This window comes from Pseudonaja textilis, chromosome 3 (assembly GCF_049901715.1).
Source record: "Pseudonaja textilis isolate UNSWEBS1 chromosome 3, rPseTex1.2, whole genome shotgun sequence".
Taxonomy (NCBI): domain Eukaryota; kingdom Metazoa; phylum Chordata; class Lepidosauria; order Squamata; family Elapidae; genus Pseudonaja; species Pseudonaja textilis.
In genome coordinates this window covers 44,143,874-44,165,605 of record NC_141992.1, presented here as the reverse complement: position 1 = coordinate 44,165,605, position 21,732 = coordinate 44,143,874, and the positions used below count along the sequence as shown (strand labels likewise).

General features: G+C 37.8%; 1 protein-coding gene across 1 annotated transcript in view; it reads left to right on the top strand.

The window, feature by feature from the left end:
* SLC60A1 (solute carrier family 60 member 1) overlaps positions 1–21,732 on the top strand; it is a 44,269-nt gene that overhangs the window by 3,274 nt on the left and 19,263 nt on the right. Inside the window, exons 2-3 of the mRNA XM_026715654.2 lie at positions 16,290–16,488; positions 18,626–18,859. Of these exons, the coding sequence (XP_026571439.1) occupies positions 16,290–16,488; positions 18,626–18,859 (433 nt within the window). The remainder of the gene's footprint in view (positions 1–16,289; positions 16,489–18,625; positions 18,860–21,732) is intronic.

The window sequence follows — 21,732 nt, the reverse complement described above, 5'->3', positions numbered from 1 at the left end:
TTAAAAGCAGTTAACCAATACCCCTCTTAGATATGCTCTTCTTACACAGGCAATTGTGAATGCAGCACACACACACACACACTTTTCCACATTTTATTGTTTTTGCTTGCTAAGTTTGATTTTTTTTTTGCAAATTAGGCCAATGTCTGGTTCCAAAATCAATGTGCTTCTTTCTATTCGTGAATTATTTAAAGCAGATCTTCCAATAACTTTCAGAGGGCTTATCCAAATAAAATCAAAGTCAAAGATCAAATATGAACAGGGGCCATGCAAAGTGATCTTTATTGTATTGGCCATATACCTGTCAGTTGAGAAATTCCACAGAAATCAATCATGCTATAAGATCACTTTCCAGGGCCTACATTAGCAACTCTTGGGTCTGTTCAAATGACATCACTGTGGTTATGTGAACTCTTTTGCCTGCGTAGAGGTGGTTGCAGACTTTGGGAAAATGGAGCATGTGGCAGGATCCCAGAAGGATTTACAGTGGGGAACCAGCAGAACGCAGCATGCCTGATGGACATTGACATAGAAACCTCAGGCTGCAGAAATCATGCTGAGAATTTCTCTTTGTAATCTAAGAGGTTTGTTGTAAAGGACTTGTTTTAATAACCCTAGTGTTCAAATTCAAGCTGTCTTCTTCTCTGAAAAGTTGGCAGTTAACATCTAGTGGCCAATAAGCATTTAAGTTGATGTACAGTAAAATAGTAAATATTCCATTTTCATACAGAGTTCCAGGACAAGATGTTATTCTTTTTAAATCATCAATGAACAATTAATAAGGAAATGATTCCTGTAAAGTGGAAAACATGAACAGTAATTCCCCATCTTGCTCCCAATTTGTGTTGTATAATTGCTGCTATATTAATTTGTTTGAGGTTCCCATTTTAAGTTATGATTAATATCTGTCAACTGATGTTTAATCTGGAAAAAGTTTTAACAATCTACTTGTTTTAAATCTTAGTGTTTTAAAGGTATTGACTATATTTTGATCAAGGTTTTCTATTAAACAGTCTTTAAAACCAATTCTTTTAATTCACAAAATGTTTGCATAATATTTAATAATCTCAAGATCAATGCATGTTTTAGAATGTCTTGAATAAAGGCAAGCACACAAAATATTCATGTAACAACAGTTTTGTATGCAAAAATATTGTTCCATTACAACAACTCTAAATAAAATTAGTCACACTAATTATTCTTTTCAACCTCATAATTATGGAGTCAAGAAGCACAGTCACATTTAACTATTGATATGCTTGAACATACATCATGCTATATACCGATAATTATTTGATTTCAAACTTTATAGCGTGATGAGGAATTGTTCCATAAAATCTTTAGAATAGAATTTTTATAAGTGTATGATTTATGTAGAAAAGATCACAGAGTAGCTGTCACATTAATGAAAGAGAAATTGTGTGTGAATTGGTTTGGATCATTTTGAGAAAAATATGGGATTACATCTTGATTTCTAATAATCTGTCTTGGAAATATTGGACAGTATCTTCTATGTCAGAAACTTGCTCTATTATTGTCCAGCATCATTCTTCTAAGACATCTCCATAATTTGATTCTGTCCAATAAACTTTTAAAGGAAAAATGAAAGGAAAATCAAATGATTATGTTATTTAGAATAGTAAAAGGGGGCCTATTCTTTCCAGACAGTTATGTATGTTGCTCGAATTATCTGTAGTAACAGAGCCTATTTAAGCATGAAAGAAACTGTTTGGCCATGTATTTTTATCATTAAAGTAAAATTCATTGGCAAAAGTTTCTTAAAGATTAGAGTAGGCTAATCATTGATCAATATTACATTTTTCCCAACAGTTCTAAGGATGTCCATTTCTGCTGACTAAGAGTAACTCCCAGCATTCCATTAGATGCAGTCTAAGAACCAAGACTGCAATTAACTTGTATACAGTGCAACTAGTAAATCATAGGTTGATGTGCAAGTTTCTAAAATCTCAATTGAACTTACAAGAACATTAGCTGGTCTTTTAAATTTATGTTTTCATCCTACAATGTACAATGTGTTTTCTGAGTTATGAAATATGCTGCAATTCTCACTTTACTAGGGAAAAACTGAGATAGAAGGCTACTTCCCAAGTGCCAGGTAGACAGCTGTTAATAACTGTGGAGTCCTTGGTGCTCTCTTAGCTTGGTTGTTTGCTTGCACCAAGGACTCCTCAATTCAACCCTGAGCGGCATATATTCTCTTCTATAGGTATTAATAAACTAATACTGAAGAAAATTCTATTGTTGTCATCAGATGATCAAGTACATTTGGAAGGAGAAATGTTGATGGTTATGCTTAACACACTTGTGGAGAACTAATTGACCTGGAAAACAAAATACTTTTGAATGCCTTTTAGTTTTCCCCCACCCCTATGAAATCCTTAATGCTCCATCATCAGGATACCTTTGAAGACACTATAAAAAATGATGGCTTGTCTCTGTGCAGTGTTTGAAAACACATGTTTTTCTAACTGATGCTATCTTGCAGGATGTTATTTGAACAGATGATGTTGAGTTAAATGGCATTTTTACATCTAAAAATTAATTTTCCAACCAAGTCCTAAAACTAAAATCTATTGACATGGGAGCACAGTTGTCCAATATGTGATTTGTCATTATCCGTTGACTCTGTCACAACATTCTTAATTCAATCTATAGAGGTGATGGGTTACTGTATAATGGAATTAGAAGTATTCGGTTAAATGATCCCAATTGTTACTTCAAAGGAGAAATTATTTTTATCCCCAGATAAATCAAGCTTATTTGGAAACTAAGATAACTTTGCTCATGCATCCACTCTAAGGACTACTTATGAGTAACCTGTCTCTATATGATTGAGACAAATTCATAGGCCCTTTTAAAGAGTTTCCTCTAGCACCCCGTTGTGACTGCCTTTGTAGAGTCATCTGCACTTCTCTAACCAGTCTGCTTTAACCAGCCAGACCCAACAAGAGGGAGAATGATGAGCTGCCCAACCCTCCCCCCACAAAAATCTGCAGTGCCACTGACCCACTGTTGAATTTGCATTCAAAAAAACAGTAATTGTCAGGTACAAGAAACCAGGAGCTGGGATAAGAGTTCAAAAGTATTACAAGTTTATTTCATGCTACCTCTACATGACATATTTGACCCTGCCCTTGGGGTCAACCTGGTCATCTCCAGCAGGAACATATGAAAAAGCAAGCAGCAGCCTCCAATAGTTAGGACCTAGAAAATGGCTGCCAGGGTAGTCTGACCCATGTGCTGCTGGTGTAAATGAGGGGAGATTGACAGCTCCCTTGGGTCAGCCAAGACATGTGAATGGGACCATTGGGTCCAAACCTCTTACTGCAGCATGGCAGGTAATCCATTTAGCAATCTTTTTGCAGTGACAGATGCTGCTTGCTTGCTTGCTTTCTTGATTAATTATTTATTTCTAGTCTCTGAACATTTCAAAGAATACAGATGTGTTATGGAGTCTCTGGAGGAGGCAAAATGTTTAGCTCTTTTTCGTCTTGAGAACTTTTTTTTTAGTAAAATAGTTACCAAAAAAATGGTTAAACCTAATGAATCATAACACACATTCCATTTCCAATCCATGTGGACAGTACTGAATTGGATGGATTAATTGCCTGGACTTCCTTCTGCTATTTGATGGGACATAAATGTGGGACTCACAGTCCAACCTCTTTGCTGATATATAATATCCCTAACAGCTGACTTTCCAACTTTTATTTGAATGAATGAGAATGTTCCACATCTATAATATACTGGTAATTGGTTACTGTGGTTTGGTCTTGGATATGGTGAAACTCGAAGGGGCTTTCATGAGGCTTGAAGCAGGCTTCTACATTCCAATGGGCTACCTTCACATGGGCCAAGGTTGGTAGAGTGAGAAGGGAATGTGGACAGGGCAGATGAAAATAGCACAAATTTATCTTAAATAAATCAAGACATAAATTGTTTATCTCAGTGTTGCCAGTCAGTTGACCTGAAGATACACCTTTGAGATATGTGATGGATAACGGACACTGTGTCCAAGTGTTTCATGTGCCAAGTGTACAGCTTTTCAATTGTATGTACATTCAGTTCAGTTCATAGTGATTGCTGATGTCTTTACATTGTATTTTGTAGATGGTGCCTGTTTTTTCTTCTGGGGTTGCTGCGTCTTTTGGTTTGTTTAAAATGTTTTGGAGGGCTTTAATTGGTTAGATTCCATGAGGTTGTGATAGTTTGTTGGTGGTTTCTGGGATGTTTTTGACTGTTGTCTTTTTATGATTTGTATTGGTTATGCTGTGTTGGTTGAGTGATCAGACACTTTTTTATGAAGTTGCACTGACATCCATTTTGTTGGAAGATAATTTGCTTCCTTTTTGTGCTGTTCAGAGTTTCTTCAGTGTGTTTGTGCTCATCTAAATAGAGTTCTTACAGCTTCTCTTGTAGGAGGTTGTATAATTACTTTGATAGTGGAGCATTTGATTGGTGTGAGTGGTTTTTTGGGTATACTTGTGTTTCTAGTTTGCCATCATAGTCTCTGTTGATCAGGATATCCAGGAAGGGTAATGAGTTGTTGTTCTTCCCTGGTGAATTAGATTCTTTTGAAGATGATGTTGATGGTTTTGTGGGTGTTCCCTAATTGGTCCATTTTATTATGGTGATTTTTCCATCTACATATCTGATCCATATTTTGGGTTGTATTTGTCAGAGTACTATCAATTCTAGATATTGCCTTATGACTTCCACTATGAGTCTTGAAAGTGGTGATCCCATAGGTTCCCACAGGAGTCATCTACCGCATACAGTATAAAAACTGCAGCAGTGTGTTAAAACAAACACTGAAGACTAGCAGAAAGCACCCATCTAGCCAACTAGCAGTCAGAAGACCTGATGAAAAATCTTTAATTTCACAACATATGGACAGACTTAATCATAGTTTCAACTGGGAAACTGTGACTATCCTAGATCAAGCCAAGACTGAAAACATGAGAGAATTCCTGGAAGCCTGGTGCTCTAACAAAGTGGCCATCAATAGACATATAGGCATAAATAATATCTACATACTGTGCAAAGGAGATAAAAAGGGAACAAAAAGACCAAAACACCTTCCCACCAGCAGTCAATATCCAGATGAGCATAGAGTAACACCAAGATTACCATCAGACCAACAATCAAGTAAACAATGCCTCAATCAAGAAACTGGCAAACAAGTTAACAGTAAACAGCCCAGCAAAACCTGCAAGATCACTCCCACTGACAGAACAAGCCACTAGAATATAAATTGAGAGCAAACCCCACTCCTTACTAACATTGATCATGTTACCTAGTTAAATAATGAAATGTCTGGAAGAAAACAACCAAGCTCAGAGAGCACCACAGACCCCACAGTTTAATCCTGAGCTATAAATATTCTCTGTTTTTGGTACAAGCAAAGAATATTGAGACTTTAGATCCTCCTCCCAATCAGATTTGCAAATCAAGTCAATTTGTGCTAAAATCTGCTCTGAAGAGGTGGCCTCAAAAAGGATCGGTCCATTATTTAAATTACTGCAAATGAACATCCCTAAATTCTTGGGTTAATAGAGAAAAGTCTTATTACTATATTTGGAAAGAGAAATGCAATTACTCCTTGCTGGAGATGTACTGCTAGAAGACACACCCTTAAACTAACAGCTGCAGCCCCCAGTACTCACAAAAAATCAGTCTCCTATCATGAAGATTTTGTCTTGCACTACATGTGATGCTTAGATCATTCAAAAAGATTCCATTATTTTTATTGGCATCCTTGTTTTGACTCATCAGGGGTTCAGAATTTATACTTCTCTTGGAAGGTATGAGATCTCAAAAGAATATGAAAGAAATTCATCTTAAATTCATAAGTCTCTAAATGTGTGCTAGAAATGGAGTTGGGGAAGAGATAATCAAAGATGATGAGACATATCACAAGAGTTGGCAGTACTGTATATCCATTTTGATTTTGTGAACAATTTTTTTCCTAAAAGCAAGACATAATGCTTTTAAAATCACCCTGTCTATTATATTTAGTGTGCCACTCTTTTATGATTAAGCACATTCATAGATTTCAGTACACATTGCTTCCTGTATTACAAGTCCTTAATTCCTTTTGTTGATATTATAAAGAAGTAGGCTCAATTTTTGTCTTTTTTTAGTCAAACAAGGAAACAAAAGTTGTTGTTAATGGGCTAATGCCTTATTAACAATTCTGGGGATGAAAGTTGAGAGTGACATTAGGGAAATATTTTATTATGCTGACTGTTGCCAATTTTATGGTCAGAATTTACAGTCAGAAGAAACATACAGGCCACACATTTCTCTAAAACCACAAATATGATTTGTTTTTCACTTCATATATTGAAGAACTTTAAAAACTATTGGATTTTAAACCATGATTTATGTCTTAATATTTACTTGGGAGCTCAGATATTGTACAATTCCAGCAAGACCTGATTCTTGGCACATGCATGGACATATGCATAGCTCTTCCAAGGATGCTCTGTAAAATCTTGATTCTGTCTAGTCATCTAAACAGAGAAGTTAATTTCTTGTTGTGACTGACTGGTTTTTGTTGGAGTCCATGATATTTTCAGTCAATATCTACTGATCCCTAATTTAAAGATATCTATCTTCTTTCTCTCACTATTTCTTGTCATAGATCCTACATTATCAATGGAAAGACCATTCGTTTAACTATGCTGATCTTGCTTAGCCTTGTCACTATGACATTAATCTCTTTATTCAGTAATGTACACTGCTCAAAAAAATAAAGGAACACTTAAACAACACAATGTAACTCCAAGTCAATCACACTTCTGTGAAATCAAACTGTCCACTTAGGTAGCAACACTGATTGACAATCAATTTCACATGCTGTTGTGTAAATGGAATAGACAACAGGTGGAAAGCATAGGCAGTTAGCAAGACATCCCCAATAAAGGAGTGGTTCTGCAGGTGGTGACCACAGACCACTTCTCAGTTCCTATGCTTTCTGGCTGATGGTTTGGTCACTTTTGAATGCTGGCGGTGCTTTCACTCTAGTGATAGCATGAGATGGAGTCTACAACCCACACAAGTGGCTCAGGTAGTGCAACTCATCCAGGATGGCACATCAATGTGAGCTGTGGCAAGAAGGTTTGCTGTGTCTGTCAGCATAACGTCCAGAGCATGGAGGCACTACCAGGAGACAGGCCAGTACATCAGGAGATGTGGAGGAGGCCGTAGGAGGGCAACAACACAGCATCAGGACCTCTACCTCCATCTTTGTGCAAGAAGGGACAGAAACAGTCAGAAACAGGTTCCATGAGGGTGGTATGATGGCCCGACGTCCGCAGGTGGGGGTTGTGCTTACAGCCCAACACCATGCAGGATGTTTGGCATTTTCCAGAGAACACCAAGACTGGCAAATTCACCACTGGCACCCTGTGCTCTTCACAGATGAAAGCAGGTTTACACTGAGCACATGTGACAGACGTGATAGGGTCTGGAGACGCCATGGAGAATGTTCTGCTGCCTGCAACATCCTCCAGCATGACCAGTTTGGCAGTGGGTCAGTAATGGTGTGGGGTAGCATTTCTTTAGGGGGCCGCACAGCCCTCCATGTGCTCATCAGAGGTAGCCTGACTGCCATTAGGTACCGAGATGAGATCCTCAGACCCCTTGTGAGACCATATGCTGGTGCGGTTGGCCCTGGGGTCCTCCTAATGCAAGACAAAGCTAGACCTCATGTAGCTGGAGTGTATCAGCAATTCCTGCAAGACGAAGGCATTGATGCTATGGACTGGCCCTCCCGTTCCCCAGACCTGAATCCAATTGAGCACATCTGGAACATCATCCACCAATGCCACATTGCACCACAAATTGTCCAGGAGTTGCGGGATGCTTTAGTCCAGGTGTGGGAGGAGATCCCTCAGGAGACCATCCACCACCTCATCAGGAGCATGCCCAGGCGTTGTAGGGAAGTCATACAGGCACGTGGAGGCCACACACATTACTGAGCCTCATTTTGACTTGTTTTAAGGACATTACATCAAAGTTGGATCAGCCTGTAGTGTTTTTTTCCACTTTAATTTTGAGTGTAACTCCAAATCCAGACCTCCATGGGTTGCTAAATTTGATTTCCATTGATAATTTTTGTGTGATTTTGTTGTCAGCACATTCAACTATGTAATGAACAAAGTATTTAATAAGAATATTTCATTCATTCAGATCTAGAATGTCTTATTTTTGTGAGCAGTGTATATTTTCTTGAGTCTGAACAAACAAAACTATCATCTTTCCTTTTTTGCCACCCATTCAAAGTCAAGTTGTTTGACATTAACTTTGTCTTAATTTTTAGCAGGAAACTGGACTTTTCACAACCCAGTATTTACTTTCATTATGTTTCAGCTTCATATATCTTTCAGCTTCATATTTTCATTCAGGCCATCACTTTTCCAATCTTGCTATTCATGTGAATAGATTCATTGAACATAAAGAGGGATAGGGATGACATGTATGATAATCTCACCCCTTTCCCTATTTTGAGCCCCTGTGTTTCTCCAAACTCAGTTCTTGCAGTACTTTTTGTTATAGCAAGTTTACTTGTTATATGTAATTTAAAAAAAAACCCGCTTTGGAAGAGTAATCAGGTATTCTGACATACAAATAAGTCTTATCAATAAAGGAGAATATTTGTAGCTCGGGATTGAAATAAGAGGTCCCTGCTACTCTCTGAACTTGGTTGTTTTCTTGCAGATATTTCATTACCCAAACTGGGTAACCTCATCAATGCTAACGTGCTACCACTGATGATGTTATCTAGTTTGGTTGTTTTCTTACAGAAGTTTCGTTACCCAAATTCAGAGAGTGCCAAGGACCCCTCAATCGGTCTTAATATATTGTACATTCTCAGGTGTTCTAAACCAGGAGTCGCCAACCTTTTGGACCTCAGGGACCACCAAACTCATAATTTTGAATCCCGCAGACCAGAGACCCTGGGAGAATCCCCAAAAAGGTTTGCAGGAAAATTCCCCACCCTGTTTTCCTACCAATCGATCATATTCCAGCTCCATTCTCAGGGGGAGAGAGAGAGAGGCTTCATGCAAGGAAAGCAGCAGAAGCAGCAGAAGTCTTTCTTTCTCTCCCCCAAACTCCACCAGAAATGAGTGTTTGTGAGACTTGTTGTGCTTGCGCAGTCTCTTGGAGCAGGTGGCCTTGCAGGGTTCCAAAGACTCGCTTCTGGTGGAGTTTGGGGGAGAGAAAGAAAGACTTTTGGTGCTTTCCTTGTGTGCAGCCAAAAGCAGAAGAAAGAAGGAGAAAGAAGCAGCCCAGTGGCCAGGCCAGGTGCGTGGGGCAAGTGGGGCAACTTCCCCCCCCTCCGCCCCTCCACTCCTCACTATCTCGTGTTGTTCGCAATGCAAGTGATGCAAGCCATGTGTTCCTATGGGCCTTGTGGGTGCGCAGCCTTGTGTTCCTGTGCAGCCTGGATTAATTGCTTTGGGTGGTGCTTTGGGACCACCAAAATTTTGCCTAAGGACCACCAGTAATCCCCGGCCCACTGGTTGACGATTACTGTTCTAAACAAAGGCCTCGCTATAGCATCTTGTATTCTCTACCCTTCTATTTAACCCATCTTTTGTTAGCTATGTGAATATAGCTATCTCCTGCTTACTTATTTGTCATTTTTATAAACTCTTAAAATCAGTCTTATGGGGAAATTTAGTGCAATAGTTTAATCATTTGTAAGTTTTCTTAAATTTCCCCTTGAAAAATATATAATACACTAAGTCTAGGGCGATATAGCTGTGTTTTATGTTTGTCAGCTGAATGACTGCCTCTTCCATACAGTTTAATTAACAAACCCATTTATTTTAACAATTGAAGCAAAGCTAAATACAGTACAGGTAGTCTTGATCATTCATTCAGTCCATTCAAAGTTACAATGGCATTGAACAAATTGTGGTTATGACCAGTTCTTGGAGTTCCAGCCATCCTAGCACACCCATGATCACAAGATTGCAATCCAGGTAATTGACAACCAGTTCATAGTTATGATGATTGCAGTGTCCTTCAATCACATGATTGCTTGTGCGACCTTCCCTGGCAGCTTCTCTAGAAACTCAATGGGGAACCCAGCAGAGAAGGTTGCAAGTGGCTGGGATAAATCTCCCCCAGCCTCACTGTGCTGTGCTGTGCTGGCCACTCATGCCATGCACCTTCTCCAACTCTCACCTTGCCTCCATAACAACCTTCTATACCCTCCCTGACATTCACACCCTTGTGTGTCCCTGTGCACCCTTCCTGGCCCTTGCTGGGCAATCCCAAATAACACCTCAAACCTTGCCATGGCTTGCTTGTACCTTTAGACACCCTCACAGATCATCACTGCACTTCCTCGGACCCTCACACACTATCCTTAGCCCTAACCATGCCTCCTCCTCCTCACACACACACACACACCCTGCATGCCTCTCCCAACTCTGGTGTGCATCCCTTACATTTTTATGGACCCCCTCAGGCCTCTCTCACCTGGCAGCAGCCACTTCCCTTTTTGCAAGCCACCTGGGACTTGCTACTTCCTGCCTGCTTTCCCACTGACTTGCTTTTTCTTCACCTAATGAACAGTGGACTTGGTTAACAATGGCAACTGTGATTGCCTCACCAAACAATGCATTCCTGCTTTATGACTTAGTGATAGAAATTCCAATCTCAATTGCTGTTGTATGTTTTGGGCTATCTATACATGAATCCAGCCACTGAATAGATTCCTGGATAAGGAAATCCTGAAAATACTCACGTCTCTTTAAATATATTGGTTCTGTTGCTCTGGCTATTATTTATCTGTACCCCACATTTTAAAATAAATTCACATATGCATACAATGCAATAAATGTGGTCCTCAGATCACAATAGCTCTGCATCCCTAGTGTGTGTGTCCTTGGGTGGTCAGGAAATTCTGGGTCTAGAAGTCCAGACATCTTCAAGTTGGCAAGTTGGAAAAACATTGATTTAGCACAATATGTAATACAGTATTTTTGTCATTGCCATTCTACTGTATGTATACCTATCTGAAGTTCTCTTTCCTCTTAAGTGCGCCTTCCAGCTTCAGCCTTTCCCCATTTCACACTTCAATCTTTTATTTTATTAAAAACTAGTTCACATTTTTTTCTCACTGTTGGATCCTATATTGTATAAAAAAGATGGAGCAGTTGTTGAATTTACCCAGGGTGCTTTAGAGTTACAGTATTATAGTTGTTTAATAACTTCCTGTTCCTTTCTAAATTTCAAAGCATACTTTTGTGCAGGACTTTGAAAAAGTTTAGATTTTAATCTATTTATGAAAGAATATTTGTTTTGTTCATCTGCCTGGAAGATTATTTCAGAATATTTGAGTGTTGTTAACATAGCTGGATACTGGCTGTGGAAGAATCCTTGTAGGGAAGACCTAATGCCTGTCAGTTTCAAGGCTCAGTTTCTGAGATGCCAACCATAGGCCTCTGACAAGCAAGCAAGCAAGATAGTCTGGTTTCTCCTACACATCTATTGTCCAAAAGGATAATACATTTAAATGTGAAGGTTACAATTAGAATGAATCATATTGTTCTATTCATTTTTAAAAAATCTATTTGGAAGAGTTACCTACCTTCCTTTTATGGGAATTCCACCTTAGGAATTATTTAGGCTAATTCCTTGCGACTGTAGACAAACACTCACTATCTCAACCTATTTACAGTACGAACCTGTAGCTCTAACAAAGGCAGTCCTATAATTCTTTGATACCCTCCATGCACTTATTAGTTTCCCTTCTTTTACTTTTCCCATAGTTACCAAACAGTAATATTTTTTTCTGACATTGATTTGCATCACATGCCTGCTTGCATATCATCATCTTCTCAAGGGAGTAGCAAGTCATTATTTGTTCCAGGGTTGATTGATGGGTTTTTCTTGCAGCCCACAATATTCTTAGCAACCATTTCCAGACCTATGCTTGAAAGCATTTTGAAGACCATTTGTGCTGTTTATGTGTGGGTTAGGGGAGTTCTTTTAACAGAAAATCAAATTTACATTTCAATTTGTAGTACATGCTTTATCCTTACAACACAGGCAGATGAAGTTGATTTTGTGGCATGTGTGAAAATGTTCATTGTCCTGTGTCTCTCTTAGGTGTAATTCAAAGTCATACTGGTAGTGGCAATGAGATATTGTACCCTCTGCAATGATTAGGGTATGCAATGTAGATCCTTGTGTACAGTGACTCTTGGCTACTCATCCATATCTGAGTAATTGCTTGTAATTCTGACTAATTCCTTCTTTGAAGTTATTGCCCAATATCAACCTCATTTTATTTGGATAAAGGTTGAAAGCATTAAGCAACTGATTAAGTTTTTCTTTACCACAGATTTCTTACGTAGTTTGGAATTTGCCTTAGACTGAATTTGGCTATTGGTTCATGTAATTACATTTTATAGTAGCAATGCTAGGGTTTTAAAGCAAAGATCTTTCTTGGCCCCACAAGGATTGAACATGAGATGGTCTGCATTGAAAGCCTGACTGTTCCACCAGGATATAGCTCTCCTGTAGTACAGGAAGAGTATGAGTCTTTGCATCACCTATTTAACAAATCTAGAAAACTTCAGTCCAGTTGCTATGATTTAATCTTTTTAGATACTTTTGACCTGGATGATTGAGTCTTCATTTATATGTTGCTTTTCATTTTGGGGAGAAACCCCTAGGAGTCTGTATAGCAGGAGTTGGTTCATTTCAACGACTCTCTGCCTACCCAAAATTTTCACTTTGACTGAAGGAGTTACTTGGATGAGTAACGAAACATCTCAGGTTGTTTGGTCCAGTTGCTGTAACGTAATCTTTTTAGATAGAAATCTAGTGCTTTTGTGCACATAGTACACAAAATTATGATTAGTTTTATTTTTAAATTGTGATTGCAAAGTTTCGTTATGTTTCATTGCATTGAAGTTTCTATAATAAACAATATTACTATATCAAACCATTTACCATACTTATTTACCTAATCGATATAGCCGCTGATCTCATAAAAAGCTAAAGTTACTGGATATACTTGCATATAAGGCCGTCTGTGCATAAGCAAATTTTTAATCAAACTTTGGTGAAAATGTGCTACCTGCAGATAAATTAATCCACATCTTTCATGGTATTTTGGTCAAATATTTAAGCGTTGGCTTATCCATGTATGGGTTTATGTATGAGTACATAGAGGAAATACAGTTTTTTTTAAAAAGCATTACTGTACATACTTGCGGATAAGTCCATCCATGTATAAGCCAAACCTTATTTTTTCTCAGTTTCTCTGCAAGTATATATGGTACTTCTTTGACGCAACCTGAAAGTTACAGATAGTCCTGGTGAAACGATTACTTATTGTCATGGTAGGTTTGGATTTGGAGTCTGAGGAGGAGACCAATAATGAGTAGCAAGTGCCAGATCCAGTTTCAAAAGTGCTGACAGATGAGGAACAACATCAACTCCAGTGCTATCAGATGGACTGCCATCTGAGCAGGCAGAAGTGGTGGAACCAAACAGCAACCAGCAGTCACAGCTGATTTCACTCTCTGAAGATGAGGGTATGGGATTACTGCAAGTGTTCGGTGGGCTGCAAAGAGATTAGAACAAAAGTGCTCTGTGAGATTGCTCAGCAGAAGAAGTCTGCCCCACTAAATAAGCTACACGAGGGCTGTTTCTGTTAAAAGGTCTCCATTAACAACAACTGCTCATTAATTCTTACTCCATGTGCCTTGATTTGCGAACCTTGCAATCCAGATTTTGAACCTGGACCAGCTGATGAATCCACGACAAGCTGTGATCCTTGGACACCACCTGACTATTATTCTGCCTGCCACTTTGATTTAGAAAACTCGTAAGCCAGGCTTGCTGAATGTCTGGAGGCAACTTGTCTCTATACTGCAAATGTATGTATTTGCAAGCCTTATCTAGTGAAGAGAACAAACCTATGCTTTCGTGTATTTGTGTGATGTTGGCTAAGGACAGGACTCTCATTAAGTGATGGTTTGAAGTTACAACAGCATTGAATTACAGTCTGTATGATAAATTGTGGCCATTGCAGCATCCCCAGAATGTGATCACAATTCAGATGCTCGACAACTACAATGTCCAAAGGTCACATGATTGCTATTTGCAAACTCCACTTCTGGCTTCCAAAAAGGAAAGTCAATGAGGAAGCTGGCAGGAGATCATAAATGGTTATCATGTGACTGTGGACTTTGTGACCACATGGGGTTCATCTAATGACAACAGCTGGGACTGCCATAACTGCTCTCCTTAGATGGAATGATCATTTGATGGCATGCTTTATTACTGCATTGCTTAGCAACAGAACTGCCAATCCTACTTATCATCATTAAGCAGGACTACTTGTATTCATTTTGTCATTTATGACACATAAAATCTCGCCTATCTCAGTAAAATAATGAATTCTCAATTATATGTTTCTGAGTGATTGGGTTTTGCTTAATTTGAGTTAGTAAAATTTAGATATCCTATACACTATGTAGTATATTTTTAAGAAGGACTTATATCCATTTGAGTAATACGATTTAAATTTGATTAGGGATTAATTCTTGTTTTTATCATTTTGTTTGCATAATTTTCAACAATTATTGATATAAAAATATTTTACAATTTTTACCATTTCTATTTTCTCCTTCTTAGTACCAGTATAATAGTCTCCTTTGGTGAGATGGGCAGCTAAATTTATTTAATACAATAAATAAATAAAAATTATATTCAGGTTTCCTCCATATCAGACTCCCCATATCAGATCTTAATAACTGTTTCACTAGCTTCTGTAGAAGTTGATATGCTTCTGATTCAACCCATATGGAAGCAAATGTTTATGGGAGCGGTTTATTGTCCAATTTCTCTTTAACAAAAATAAAACTCCCAAGTGTTTCCCTTACTTTAAAAGTATATTAGCTTTAAATAGAATTTCAACCCCTCTAAATAATTTGTTACTGCTGCAAGATATTGTTTGTCAAAACATTTTTTCTATATATCCTATTTTGTATGTTTCTTGAAGTTTAGTTCTTTCTAATACAATATATGATGCTAAATCTTTTCACCTTGTGCTGAATGCACTAATAACAAATTTATATCTCTAAACAAAAGAAAAACCATCATGATTGATTGCTCCTCCCCTTTCCTTGTATTCCTTCCTTTCTTTATCCCTTAATCTCACATGTCCTTTTGTCTTCCCTTAGCCAATCCCACCATCCTAATTTAGGAAATGAACTTCAGTAAATTAAAATAAGATCCAGTCCCGAGCTCCTTGCTTGGTCTATTAATTACTTTTAACTCTTTGGTGGTCTAATGTTTAATTTTAAAATTGATTAGGTCTGTTGGGAGAGTGGGATTGGGGGATGGCTTAGTATAGATATGTCAGTATGTTGTATGAGTTCAGATCATTTGTTCAGTTAGTGTATTTGAGCATCCAATTCATAGAAACCACTAAATCAGATAACTGAATAAAGAGGAAAGGGTTTTATATGAATCTGTTCCTACACCATATAGCTGTTGATGATGTCCTAAAGAACTTAGAAATTGCAATTAATGTTTAACTTCTCATTGTGTTTGTAGACTAGTTGAGGGCAGAAGGTAGCTGTTCTTCTACAAGACTCATGTGTAGCATTTCAGTTTTGGCATACTGCCCGTTCCTAGTTATTATCATCTGCATATTTATTCCCCAACGAGCTCTTTTTGTATCCCAGAGGTATTGCTTTTATAACTCTGAGCTTGTTGCTGACACATCACTAGCACTTAGCCGTTGTTGTTTTTTTTGCTTGCTGCTCCTATTTTTATATGTATTTTTCATTCCTGTGTAAATCAATACCAAGCTCGAATTTGGGGCCTAGCTGGATATGGCAAGTCCTTTCAGAATCAGTTATTTATAAGAAGTTCCATGTAAGTGATCTTTAGATTGTCCTGCCTTACTATAATCTTTCTAGAATGAAATCTATCCTATTTGATGTTTTGTTTACCACATTTGAAATTTGGTGGGAAGGATTTGTTTTCCACATATATCATGATATCAATTACATTACGTGGCACTGTCTTCTGTCAGATTCATAATAAGCATTAGTCAATTAAAGCTAGACATAATTCTACCAATGAACAAGTAGGAAAAGTTAAAACATATACCCCCTTTGAATACTAAAAATGCTGGAAGTGGAAACAGATCTAGCAATCCTCATATTATGACTGGCCTATGATACAGCAACATAAATAACTTGTGCCTTTTCTCTTTCCAGATTGGCACACTCTCTGCTCGCTCTCTTTGCTTCATCCCTGGCTATTTCTGTGGTTTTTGCCATCATCCCTGTCTGTCACAATGTGGTGGTTCTTGCGGTGGTCATGGCTGTGGCTGGGCTGGCGATGGGGTGTATCGACACACTTTCCAATATGCAGCTGGTGAAGATTTATCAGAAGGATTCAGCGGTCTTCCTGCAGGTGAGAAGGAGACTGGTGGATGCCGGGCCTAATTTTGCACCCCTGCTTGTTTTGCTTGTATTCCCCTCCTTCTCCATTGCTTCATAACTGTTCAAGGCTCCCTTGTACTTGCCATGATGAGGAATGTTTTTCTCTGATAGGGAAATATGAAGATAAGTAAACTGAGTCCCATTTTTATGCTGGGGAGAAGGAAGAACATTTTCATTTTGTACTGAGCTTGGATGGTTTATTATCTTCAGAGTCAAAATCAGTGCAACATGGAGGGGAAGCCTCAAACTTCTTGGTGCTTTCAAAAAGACAGAATTTTCCTAAACACTATATTAGAGCATTTAGAGCAAAACCTGTGATTAGAAATGGTAAATGCTGCTGCATGTGGGCATCTCTGGCTTTCTCTTGTGTCCCAAATACCTGTATATTTTCTTTTCTGCACCCTCCATGTTGCATTTTGGAATATAATATTTTGATTTCCTTTCAGTTTCTGTTGTGAGATATAAGTATGCAAATACAAGTAGATCAATTGTAAATATATTAAAAGTATTATTTATAATACTTTTATTATAATATATTAAAAGTATATTTATAAAAGTAAATATATTGGTGGGAAAGTAACAGTGCTGTGTGACACCATGCTGGCCACATGACTGCAGAAATATCTTTGGACAGCACTGGGTCAATAACTTTGAAATGGAGATGAACACCACCCCCTGTATTTGGCAACAACTAGCAGAGAAAAATCCACAAGGACTCCTTATCTCGATTTTATATATACCTTAGTCCAAGCAAAAAGATATGTGCCCTATACTGTCCTTCTCCCCAGATTAACACTTGGATGCTAAACTAGAAGTAAAGGCATGTTGGCTTCAAATAGATGCATGATTTAGAACTAAGGAATGCTGCACATAATGAATTAATGCAATCATTTCAATGTTGATCTGGCATTCAGACCAATCAAGAGTACCAGAACATGAGCCTCAGGAGCAATAGAATTGAGTGTATCAATGTATAACTTGTTTCTGAATAAGTAAGACAAGATGTAAGTACTTCATTGTGTTAGAATAATGAATGTACAATCCTTTATCAATAGAAGTTAAACTGTGGATACATTTTAGCAATAATAATAGCATTTAGACTTATATACCGCTTCATAGTACTTTACAGCCTCTCTAAGCGATTTACAGAGTCATCATATTGCTCCCAATAATCTGGATCCTCACTTTACTGACTTTGGAAGGATGGAAGACTGAATCGACCTTCAGTCGATCACAATCAAACACCTGGCAGTGAGCAGAATTAGCCTGTAATTCTGCATTCTAACACTGCACCACCATGACTCTTTTGTCAGTTTTGTATACATATTTCTATATATTTTGTCAGTTTTTTTGTATTTTAGAGTTCTTATCATGTTCCCATTTACTAAAATCGATACTTTCCTCTTTCTTGCACACTCCATTCAAATCATGTTAATGTTACATATGAAGCTGTTAAAACATATCTTTGGCTTGGGAAACTATCATTCTATGGTAACCATTTTACCACAATCTCATCTTCTGCTACCAAAAGATAGAGACATGTTACAACATTTTCCTGGAGGATTAATCTTTGCTTAGCCATAACCTAGCCATTAATCCTATCTTGGATAACATACTAGCTATGGTTAAAGCAAGTTAATCTATAGCAGGCCACAGCTATAAAATGAGATTAAATTATTCCTACTCCATCATAATCTTAAGTAATTATCTAGTTTAGCTGATATAATAAACCAAACCATAATATGGTTTAGCATGTTATATTGAACAGAGTTACAATATTGATTTGCATCACACCTGAAGTCAGCATCATAATTGTGCTGACTTATCCTCTGATTCTTCTATGGTATAGGATATGTCTATAGTTCCAGTCTCTCGCATAGGAAAAGCAAAATGTCAAGAGCACTTGGGTAGCATATGAAGTTTATTGCAGAGTTAACTGTGCATACAGCCTTCCACAACCTGTCTCTAGAACCCAGATGAATTTAGCGATAAACTATTAATTCATTCTGAACCCTATTCATTTCATCTGGCCAGATTTGTTACTGGCAATGTTGGATATCACAGTCTGAGAGTAATTAACCAGCTTTTCTCTTTGTTATTCTCTGTAGGCCCTTCATTTTTTTGTGGGTTTTGGTGCCCTGCTAAGTCCTCTGATAGCTGACCCTTTTCTATCAGACACCAATTGCATCCTGGCAAATGGCACAGCCAGTGGTAGTAGCAACCTCCCTCACATCCGGAAGTCATTGGTCCCACATCATCCTGGGAACCTGACACATTATGACCTACCCTTAAAAGGACTGACCAGAGTGTCTTATGCTTTCTGGATTATGGCTCTGATCAACGTAAGTATGGCCACCTTCATAGTCAATGGTTCATTCCATGTATAATGTTCATACAAATCTTCAGAGTAATGCAAGTAGAAGCTTCTGATTCCAGGTTGCAATTTTTTTGACATTCTGGCAGATCAATCTTCTCAAAATGTTTCCGCCATCATCCTTTGTCCAAATATTACAGTCATATGAACTATGGGGCACAGATAAAATTTAAAGCTTTACTTTAGAGTTATCGCATTTCGAGAGGACATGAGCATAAAAGCAACATTCAGTAGAGTGTTCTGCTTCTGCAGAAATTATCAGATTGACAAGGAATAGATTGCCTAAATGGTTTGCTACAGAAGAACCATACTTTGCCTGATATTTAAATCTTGCTAAACCAGGAAACAAATTCATAATCCTCCTCAGTCCTTTCTGAAACAGTCGCGGCCTTTTCTTCCTCTTTTATAGAGTCCAGTTAGATTAATTGACATTTTTCCTATTTTCCCTTGTTAATAAAATTCCACATTTCAAGGAAGAAAGTCTGGAAGTAAGAGGACTAGTTAATGACTGATGTTTTTCATGATCAGTAACATTTCAAGAGGGCGTTTGCTGATTTCAGTCTCCACTCAGCCTTGAGCTTGTTAGACCTGTCAGAACAGGTTGATAGAACAGCGTGAAGTTATATGTTCCCTTGCAGTCCTCTATCTTTTATGTGGGTATTTCTTTTATTTTTATTAACCTTAATGAACGTACATGTTTATATCATATAGTGAATACCACTCAGTTCACGGAGACTTATTCTAAAGTTGGTGCACTATTGAGAATTTGAATGGCATGGCAAGGGTGAAGCAGTGGATGTGGGTCTGCCCTGGTTACAGACAATGAGAGGGTACATTAATTGGCAACTTGGAGGTGACAAAGAGGCCATTTGGAAGGTTGGTGGCAAGTGTGGAGTCAGGTCACTGCTGTCAGCGTGCCAATCAGTGTCTACACTGAATGGACAGAGGAATTTAAGTAAATCTACCCTGTACCCAGTCAGTCATACCAATAGAAGCTTTGCTTATTTATGAGAGGTTGGGGAGGACAGGCAGAAAGGGAGGAATTAAATTTGCCTTTTCTCACTAACTGCACGCATGTTGTGCTGTATGAATAAACATAAAAGAGGATATTGAAATGGTCGCAGACATTGCTATTATGGCAATACACAGGTTAAACTCCAGCAAAAAAGATAGTGGGGCTTTTGTTCCAAATTTGGGGGAGGGGGGGAGTTGGTGGTGGTGGTGGGTTGATATTTTTTATTAATACGTTTTGCAATTCTTAATGCACTGTATTGTTTCAGTACAATTATAGTTATGCAGTATTAATTAAGGATTGATACTCCATTATTTAGATAACTGAGACTGTGGAAATAAAGTAAAATGAAATATTCTATCAATATTAATTACAATTTAGGATGATAGTTTTGGAAAGATAACTTTCAACCAAAATATAATATATTCATATAACATATAATATATGTTATATGAATATAACATTAGAAAAAGAAAGCCACTGCTGATTGCATCAAAATATTTGTTGTACAGTAAAACTTTCATTCTTGAGCTGACTACTTAGTGTCAAAGTCATCATCGTATTGTTACTTAATAGTTTTAAATATTTCTAAACAGATAACAGATAATCAGAGTTGGAAGGGACCTTGTAGGTAATCTAGTCCAATCCCCTGCCCAAGCGGGAGACCCTACACCATTTCTGACAAATGGCAGTCCAATCTCTTCTTGAAGGTCTCAAGTGATGGCGCTCCCACAACTTCCGAGGGCAAGCTGTTCCATGGGCAGATTGTTCTCACTGTCAGAAAGTTTCTCCTTGTTTCCAGGTTAAATCTCTCCTTGTTCAATTTCCATCCATTATTCCTTGTCTGGCCTACAGGAGAAGAGAGAGAATAGTTAAGCAAATTTAGCAACAATTAAAAAACCAAAAAAAGGAAGAAGGAAAGTAACTGTTGAATTTCTAACTTTTCCCTTTTTCTTCATATGCTGATTTACTGTGCATGTAAACATTTAAGTTCTCTGGGAAGCCAGACTGTATGGCTTGTAATTGCCATGCTGTGAAATATATTGCAAATAGGGAAATCATTCCTGCCTAAATTTGGTTAAACCTCAATTATGAATATATACTGTTAGTTTTGCCATCACTTCATATTCTCCAAATTTGAGTTTCCAGTCACACATTGTTGGAATTGTATGCTGCTTCCTGCGTGGGGCAAGATTTATTCTTGGTGCTGTAAGCATATATTTCATTAAATTATGGTGATTATTTTCTAAGAAAGTAAGAAAATTTGTGGCTTCATTTCAAATTTAAATCCCAGAGTTTTTTCAGCATTGTATTATGTATACCGTTCCAATAATTTGTGGTTTTTAAACATGTCTACCAGATGTGATAAAACATTATTTTGTATTGAATCATTTCCAAAATTTATTAGAATATTGTCCCAAGTTGTTATGTCTTTTTCATTAGGTACAACGAAAGACTTTTGGCGGAAATGGGCATTTAAAGGAAGGGCAAATCACACTGTTGTAGTCTTCCTATTATGAGTTTCATATATGAGTTGGTTATAATCTCATCATGTTATATGCTTGGAAAATTGTTATACAGGTACTCTTCAATTTAATGACAATAATTGAGCCCAAAATTTCTGTTAACTGAGACATTTGTTAAGTGAGTTTTGCCCCGTTTTACGATTTTCTCCTTTCTTGCACAGTAATTAAATGAATCATTGCAGTTGTTAAGTTAGTAACAAGGTTGTTAAGTGAATTTGGCTTCTCCCTTGACTTTGTTTGTCAGAAAGTGATCCTGGGGCACTGCAACTGTCATAAATATGAACCAGTTGCCGAACAACTGGA